Source organism: Armigeres subalbatus, chromosome 3, assembly GCF_024139115.2.
Source record: "Armigeres subalbatus isolate Guangzhou_Male chromosome 3, GZ_Asu_2, whole genome shotgun sequence".
In the NCBI taxonomy this organism is placed as follows: Eukaryota; Metazoa; Arthropoda; class Insecta; order Diptera; family Culicidae; genus Armigeres; species Armigeres subalbatus.
In genome coordinates, this window is record NC_085141.1 from 109,586,487 (window position 1) to 109,595,471 (window position 8,985).

The window sequence follows — 8,985 nt, forward strand, 5'->3', positions numbered from 1 at the left end:
TGGTTTGGAAGTCTCAGTTCAAGAGGCTCCCAAACTTCTTTTCAAGAGGCTTTCAAAAGGCTCAAATGCCTCCTTTCAGGAGGCTTGGAAGCTTCGTTTCAAGACTCTCGAAAGCCTTTTTCAAATATGAGGCTCGGAAGCCAACTTTCAAGAGGCTCGGAAGCCTACTTTCAAGAGGCTCGGAAGCCTACTTTCAAGAGGCTCGGAACCCTCCTTTCAAGAGGCTCGGAAGCCTCCTTTCAAGAGGCTCGGAAGCCTCCTTTCAAGAGGCTCGGAAGCCTCCTTTCAAGAGGCTCGGAAGCCTCCTTTCAAGAGGCTCGGAAGCCTCCTTTCAAGAGGCTCGGAAGCCTCCTTTCAAGAGGCTCAGAAGCCTACTTTCAAGAGGCTCGGAAGCCTCCTTTCAAGAGGCTCGGAAGCCTCCTTTCAAGAGGCTCGGAAGCCTCCTTTCAAGAGCCTCGGATGCCTTCTTTCAAGAGGCTCGCAAGCCTCCATTCAAGAGGTTCGGAAGCCTTTTTTCAAGAGGCTCGGAAGTTTCCTTTCAAGAGGCTCGGAAGCCTTCTTTCAAGAGGCTCGGAAGCCTCCTTTCAAAAGGCTCGGAAGCCTCTTTTCAAGAGGCTCGGAAGCCTCCTTTCAGGAGGCTTGGAAGCCTTCTTTGAAGAGACTTGGAAGCCTTCTTTCAAGAGGCTCGGAAGCCTTCATTCAAGAGGCTTTGAAGCCTCCCTTCAAGAGGCTTGGAAGCCTTCTTTGAAAAGGTTTATTGTAGGAAACTTCTTGATGTATAAGCATTGAATGTGAAAATGTTTTCAGGTCTGTATTTCGCCTCCATGGGCATAAATGTATCATCGTGTTAAGGAAATTATTTTGAGCTTTTTAAATAGTGTATTGTCTCCACTTGTCATAAGACGAGTTTGTACAATCCCATTGAATTCTACCACTTAATGGTATCTTGCCAGATACGTATTTCGACCTCAACAGTAAGGCCGTCTTCAGTGTCTCGTACTTGACTCGACTTCGAGTCAAATCGAGTCAAGTACGAGACACTGAAGACGGCCTTACTGTTGAGGTCGAAATACGTATCTGTCAAGATACAATTAAGTGGTGGAATTCAATGGGATTGTACAAACTCGTCTTATGACAAGTGTATCATCGTGTTAGCCTCATGATATATGAATGCAAAAATGGTAACTCGGCTCAGAAACCTCGCCGTTAACAATTGTGGAATTGCTTAATGACTAAGCTTCTAGGCGGCAATGTCCCAGTGGGGGACGTAATGCCAATAAGAAGAAGAATATGAGTTACTTTTATTTTCATTTACAGCCAAAAATAGGGGGTACCTCAATGAATGCAAAAGACCAAAGAGATACCTTTCGAGAAAAAGGTTGAGAACCGCTGTACTAGACCAAGCAGCATGCTCGACGCTGTATGGAAGGTGACTTTAACTTCTTTTGCTTCAGATCCGTTGAAGGACCACTTAACATCCACCCACTGAAAATTTAAGGCTCCCCCAGACCTAAGCGATTTCGTCGCCGCGACGGCGACAACTAGTCGCCGCGATCCTATCGTTGGGTCGCTGCAGGCAATGTTCTATTTATATTTCCATACCAACGGCGACAGAATCGCTGTCGCTAAGCGATAGAATCGCGTCGCCTGTGTTTGGGGGAACCTTTAAGGGGTTTCATTTTTACCTTTCTCGTACAACGAAGTTGTACCGAAAGGCTACCATTTCACTCCGAAAACAAACTTTTTAGAGAAGCATCGGAGACCCATAGTGTATACCAATCTACTCAGCTCGATGAACTGAGCACATGTCTGTCTAACCGTGTGTATGTGTGTGTATGTGTGTGCACAAAATCTAAGAAAAACATTAGACAACTTTTCATAAAGTAATCTTTAACCGATTTTCTCGCAACAAGTTTTATTCGATAGGGGACAAAGCCTTGTTGATCACTATTGAATTTCATAACGATCGACCGCTGCGTTTGAAAGTTATGAAGAAAAAGCTACATCGAACCATATAAGCCCCACATAAGGTTGGTGTCTTGACCAGATGCGAGAAAGGCAGCATCACTACTCGGTGATTTAAATGGGTTTTTATTAATACGAACATTTTCCAACTACGAAGCCATAAAATTTAGTACCTTTGCAAATTAAAGCTCGAAGAAATATAATTTATAATATTCATATTTTAGCTTAGGTATTTGATTAGTCGACTAAGTAAAGTTTGTTGAACTGCGTGAAATGAATTTGAATAGACATAGATATTTGATCTCATTTGATCTAAGAATAAGTTATGATCTAAATTACTTTCTCGTATGTACAATTTATTTTTGGTTTTGCATGCACATCGGTAAACAAAAAAACATAATTCTACTACTAACCTGTACTTACCTTGCTACAATACATTGTCCCGAACACCAGACTCATTCATCTCTCCATCATTTCAGTGGAAGCTACGGCTATGTCGATCCTGACGGTGAGAAGCGTGATTTCACGTACGAAACGGGCATCAAGTGCGATCCAAACAAGCGCGACGAGGAAGACGAGGAAGAATTGGAAGAGGAACTTCAGTACAAAAACATCCCGTCCAAGTCGAAACGGCCCCAGCCCCAGCAGCAACAACAGCAATACTATAGAAATTAAGACATACCGCTGATGGGCTGTCTACGGACTGAATTACAAAGAGTTTTAAGAGTGCAGGAGATTTCTCATCGTTAACATAAGAGGAAGCAAGCCAACAGTATCTTCAGATTGAATTGCGTTCAGCTGTATCTTCGTCATTAGGATTGTATTTATTTTACACTTACGACTTAAGAATTCTAAAAAAGAGAAAAAAGATTCCCCTTAGGAAAACACGAAAAATTGTGTTTCATTCAACGTTCACGCGTGATCCTTTTCGGGGTACTCTTCCACGAGGGGCCCGCCGAATACCGGGCCGGATACACCCCTAGTAGGGTCTTGGTCGTCCACCACGTGGCGGCAGGCGGTTCGGTGGGGTGATGTTGATATCCAAATAATCTCCGATGGTGAACTTTGCATGGGCCAAGGTCTTGGTGTCATCGGCCCCCTTCTGGCCGGAACAGGTTACGCCAATTTCACGCATCCGGTAGTTGGGTCCACGGTCAGCGTAAACAATCGCGAAATCGAAGTAGGTTCCTTTGCGTCTGGTTTCCGGATTCACGTCCTTTACCAGGGTAGTCAGTTCCCTCAGGGTGGCATCCATCCACGTGTAGATCTGCAGCTCGTTCGATGGAACATTTCCGTGGTTGAACTCGTTGGACGAATGGTGCCGTCCGGTGGAACAGAACACCCGGAGCAGTAGCGGGCAGGTCTGTGGAACAGTATAATTAGAATAAAATGATGTTTTCGTAATTAAACCCAAATTTGTGGTCTCGCTCAAAATCACTACATATTTTGCTATCTAAAATCGTTCTAAACACGTTTTGGACAATAACAAATTTTAATTCGCGATTTTATCAATTTCACATTTTGATTGTTTAACCCAAAAAAAAAATTTCTCGAATCTATTGATCTTTTTTAAATTTTTCAACATATTTAGAGTTTAAAAAATCCCAATGCAAATTTTAAATTTTCATGGCTTTTTTTATTTTTTTATTAGATAAATATTTTAGAGTGTATCATTCACCATCGGGGTCTCCAGTAGCCTTGCGAGCAAAGGCGTAGGATTGCCAACCCGGAGATGGCGAGTTCGATTCTCGGTGCGGTCTAGGACCATGTTTTCGGGTTGGAAACTTTCTCGACACTCTGGGCATAGTGTATCCATTGTTCTTGCCACACAAGATACATGCTCATGCAATGGAAGGCATAGAAAAGCTGAGGAAATACTAATAGAATACTAAGTTGAAAAGCAGGTCAAGTTCCAGTTGGAATGTAGAGCCATCGAAGAAGAATAAGGTTGAATAAGGTTAGTTGTAGAAAAATACTTCACTACAAATATTTCACTCTTTAAAGGTAACGAACAAAAAAGGGAAGAATAAAAAAATACTCAATTTTCATTTTTTTTTCTTTATGTACAGATTTTTTTAAATTAACTTTTAACCACATTTGAATATGCAGCGATCTTGGGCGGCAGAGGGTTAACGATGTTATCTACGGGTTGTCCTGATGTTATTAATGGATCTTCCCAAATGTTACTGTTTTTTGCTTAATACACCCGATTCTTTTTTACACGGTTGTGTTTTAGTCGATTATGACCTTCAGCGTCAATGAAACTATGAGTTCACCCCACGAGAAATTTTAAAAAAAATCAAAGAAAATGTGGGTGGTGTTTCAAAAGACTAAATATTTAGGTTAACCGAGAAATTAATAAACATCGTAATCCGGGGGAACAACATTGATCACCGGGGTAACATTGATCAGTTTCACCATTTTCGAGAAATGAATAAAATATCATTTCCTGTTATCACAATTACTTATTGTGAGTTAGGTATCTTAATCTTGACTAAATTTGCTGCTGAATGATATAACCTTCGGATAAATTTGCATTTATTTTTCGCCAAAATTTGAACATTAATTTTTGAACTCACAGCAAGCTGCCAAAAAGGCACACAAAACCAGTATAATAACAAAAAAACCCAGATTAATCCACCTAGCGGCGATGATGCCTTTCTCGTGCATCGTAAAATGTACTGAAAAAACCCAGATTAATCCACCTAGCGGCGATGATGCCTTTCTCGTGCATCGTAAAATGTACTGAAAAAATCACATAGGAAAGGTCAAAAAAGCACTTTAGGGGGATAGATCGCATATTTTCTATCATTTTGCATGTTTTGCATTAATTACAATGCATTCCCACCACTCTTGAAAAAAAATTTTTTTTCGATTTTGAAATTTTTTTTCCAAGGGGGGACCCTTGGGAAAAAACAATGATTTTTCAATAATTCCAAAATGCAATGTCCGATCAGGCCAATTTTCAATAGCAAACAATGGGACCGCATTCCCCGTCGAATGCGACTTGTTGCGAATAAATCGGTTAATGCTAAGTTCCAAAAAGTGTGTCTACAAAATTTGTACACATACACACATACACACACACATACATACATACATACACACAAACAGACATCACCTCAATTCGTCGAGCTGAGTCGATTGGTATATAACACTATTGGTCTCCGAGCCTTCTATCAAAAGTTTGGTTTTGGAGTGAAATTATAGCCTTTACGTATACTTAGTATACGAGAAAGGCAAAAATAGCTCGTCTCGTACCTATTCTGCCGTCCAAACATATCTGTCCCATGTCAATTTTAAACATTTTTGAGTTTTATGCACCAAACGTTCTTAATTAATGTATATTTTATTTTAGACAAATAAATACATATAGTTTGTTCGAAAAATTTTCGAAAAAATATCGGGTCATTTTGTCCCATTATACAATTATACATTATACAATCGGTGGAATGGTTCACAACCTAACACGATGAAACAGAACATTCATTTGACCGTGAGTTCAGCCAAGCCATCTACACATCATACTTTGTCGTCGCTCTTCTTAGCGCATGGCCATAAGATAGGCCCAATTCATTTACATATATACAGGATTTTTGCAATAGCTTCGGAACGAAGTGACTAATCAATTTTTAATAGCAAACAATATCCCATCGGGGCTGAATTTCCCGTCGAGTGCAACTTGTTACGAAAAATGGTCCTAAACATGTGTTTACAAATGTTCATACACGCACCCCACACAGGTGGAAGTTTCCACTCGACACATCAGATGCTGATATGAAATAAATTTTATAGGAATCATCAAACACCTTCGCAGTATTGCGGTATTGAGTTACCACAGAACCTGATTCTGATGCTTCTACCGAAAATCCATCTGCGCTGAAACATAATTCACCTGAACTTATTTCAGAATCAAATTATATATAGGAACCAATTCTCACTATAAGAGGACTGTATGTACTCACTGTACTTACGACATTTTCAAAAATCACGCGAGAAATCTCTAACCCCCGAAAACGACGATTTTAGTGTGAACATTTAGACTTCAAAATTCGTGTTAATAAGGGTCACAGTGTGTCTAGCGTCACAAAAAGTGAAGAATAATGTTGAAGTATCATGAAAAAAAACCATTCGATTTTGGCAACATTCGATTTAAACAACATAATGTTTCGAACGTGTTGCCAAAATCGAATGGGGTCTGTAATTGTTTCAATGAAGTCAAGAAAGCAGTTTATTACTATTGGATTATAACAGTTCGATACTAAAGTTAGATAATTAATTAGCCTCTTGTAACACTTATAGGAATCGTTTGAAGGCATTCAGTCTTTGCTTCATTTTTGTCCATCGGCAGACACCATGAACCAGCACGCTTTTCTTCAGTTGGGCTGATTGTGGAACAATGAAATTTCGATTGCGCTGCATTTGGACTTGCTGTAGAGTAGTAAAGCATATGTATTCTGGAAGCTCTTAGAAGTATAATATCGTTCAAAGGTAGCAGCAAACTCGGTGGCGATAGTTGTCGGGCAGGTCACGGCCGAACACACACCTTCGAACGCTATTTACAGGGTGTCTGCAAATTATCCATACAGATTTAAACAGTTCGCTTCTACAGAGCAAAAAAGACATGTGATTGACTCACTCAGCAGTTCTATGGGTTCTACAGATCCGCAAGCTATAACAAATATATTTTCTGGCAATACTTGGTGTCAGCTCATAGGCAATAAGGACTATTAGTATTTTAGTGGATGCATTTTTCCACAATTTTTGAAAAAATAGGAAGAGCCTACCAACTCGCCTGGCTTGAAGCAAATTTACCATTCGATGTGGCCCATCTTGAAAACAAAAACCACCAGAACACCGAATACGTCACCATTCGGAAACAACTTAGGGGATTAATTACGTAACGCAAAAATTTGCCATTTTGAAGCCCCATACTCCCTATGTCACACTTTTTGTATGAATCATTTTAAAAATTTGTATGGATTGTCACACTTCGGCCAACCCCCTTCCCCCTCCAAGAGTTACGTAATTTATGGATGATCTCTTATAGTTATCAGAAATATCTCAGGAGTATCGGTAGGGAAACGTACGGCCATCGTGATAATTTTTCGACACAGTCAAAGGCGTATAACTCAAAATATGGAGGTCGTTATGATATGTTCATAAGCAGCTTGTTTCATGAAAACCTATCGGGATTCTAACGAAAGGCAAAATTACGCGAAATTACAAAAGGCAGAATTTCGAAAGGCAGACCTTCCTAATACATGTAACTTGTAACAAAAGGCGAAATATATCATACGGCGGAAATACGACAGGCAAAATTTCAAAAGGCAGAATGTTATCATTTCTTTGCTTTACACAAGCGTATGCTTGAAGTAAGGGAGAACATATTTCATTCTTTGAAGGTTCGCATCTGCCCGGTCTAAGTTGAAGGGGGATATGACTCCTTTTTTAAAAGCACCCTCCGTACACTTATCTACTTTCTATCTATTGGAATCTCACCTATAACTGAAACACTAGCTTAGTATCCATTAAGCACTTCCAGAGTTATTATGTGTAAGATTAAAATTTAAAAAAAATTCTAATCTAATTACCATTCAAACTTCCTTGGCCTAAGTAAAAGTCCTGTAACTGGTAGGCTGTCGTAACAAATAAATATACTTATACTTATCCTTTAGAGTTGTGTTAGGTTCAGGATGGTAAATCACATTTCATAATAAATACTAAATGTGTATTTGCAAAATTATTCAATAACCTTCTACAGTATAATATAATATAATAATTTGATTAAAAATATTTTATTTTACAATAATTAATGTCAAAGTTAAACATTTCTGTAACAAATTTTTGGCCTAACTTTTTTGAATGGACCCATTGTTCGTTTACTTGTGCCTTTCGAAACATGATTTTAAAAAGCGCCTTAAGCGCCTGAGAATTTTCATTTAGGCGGAAGCTAAAACTACTTAACACCGCCAAAATCTATGGTTAGAATCAATTAACTAGGTAGGTATATACCTAGTTTATTAAATTTAGATTTTTCTATTCCACAAATCGATCAAATCCCACCTACCTTCTCCCGGTCGACGGACTTCTGCGACTGCTGTTTATCCTCGACGATCATCGACTCTAGCCCAGCCATTATTCATGCGATTCCGAATCCGACCGGTTTGTGCAGTACGTTGATCTATTGGCACCAATATGAGCACTTCTTGAACCTGGATTTTGGTTAGTTGTACGTATTTTTTCACAAAATATGGAAGTAAACCAATGAAATCGATTTACGGACGCTGCTCGGCTGGTGGTTCGTTTCCTTTTTGTTTTGACTTTCGTATTTGACAAATCTGTCACTGATTGGTGAACAGAATGCTGATAGGGCATCAAAAGCGTAAATCCAGTGGAGTGGCTTGATTTTATTTATAGAAAAGTAGGGGCAATTTGCAGAAAAAATGCATAACAATTGGTGGAATATATATAATCAATTTCCCACCTTATCGGCCGCGACGATTTGAAATCGTCGCAAAACAAATTGACGCCAAAATCGTCGCCAGCAGAAATGGCCATAAGATCTGGCAAATCAACTGTGAACAAAATTTTATATACTCAATAATCACATTATTTCCCAAAATTGAGCCCTGTTTTTAATGCAGATTGACATTATTTTCTAATAAAACTAACATAATTTTAGAATAAAGATGTTGGCGACGATTTTGATAGTGCCTAAAAAATGGTCGGTGCGTTTTGTTACCAAGGAAACAGACAATACATCATATTTAATAATAAATTAAATATTAAATTTTTAACATTTCTAAAGTGCATTGTGAATAGGTCGTATGTGTGCAAAACAAAGTACCGTTGCTTAAAAAACACAAAATTTTTCAAAACGACTTATCTGCTTTTGTGAACAAAGATTCTAACGACGGTTTGACGAATCTGATAGCTCTCCCACGCAAACCAACACCACCAATAGGGTTCTGTCTCAATTGGATAATTAAACTGAAATTAAACTTAGAAGTGACATTT

The 8,985-nt window shown here is 39.0% G+C and overlaps 2 protein-coding genes across 3 annotated transcripts in view; one reads left to right on the forward strand and one right to left on the reverse strand.

Moving 5' to 3' along the window:
- Positions 1–2,859, forward strand: part of LOC134225875 (uncharacterized) — a 39,851-nt gene extending 36,992 nt beyond the window's left edge. For both annotated transcript variants that reach the window (XM_062706304.1, XM_062706306.1), the window contains one exon: positions 2,445–2,859. In XM_062706304.1, coding sequence (XP_062562288.1) covers positions 2,445–2,640 — 196 coding nt within the window. In that variant the 3' untranslated portion in view covers positions 2,641–2,859. The remainder of the gene's footprint in view (positions 1–2,444) is intronic.
- LOC134225876 (histone deacetylase complex subunit SAP18) lies at positions 2,743–8,299 on the reverse strand. The gene is made up of 2 exons (XM_062706307.1): positions 8,036–8,299; positions 2,743–3,328 (listed from the first exon to the last, which is right to left on the reverse strand). The coding sequence occupies exons 1-2, from the start codon at positions 8,102–8,104 to the stop codon at positions 2,945–2,947; spliced, it is 453 nt and encodes a 150-aa protein (XP_062562291.1). The 5' UTR covers positions 8,105–8,299; the 3' UTR covers positions 2,743–2,944.
- Between the last annotated feature and the right edge of the window lie 686 nt (positions 8,300–8,985).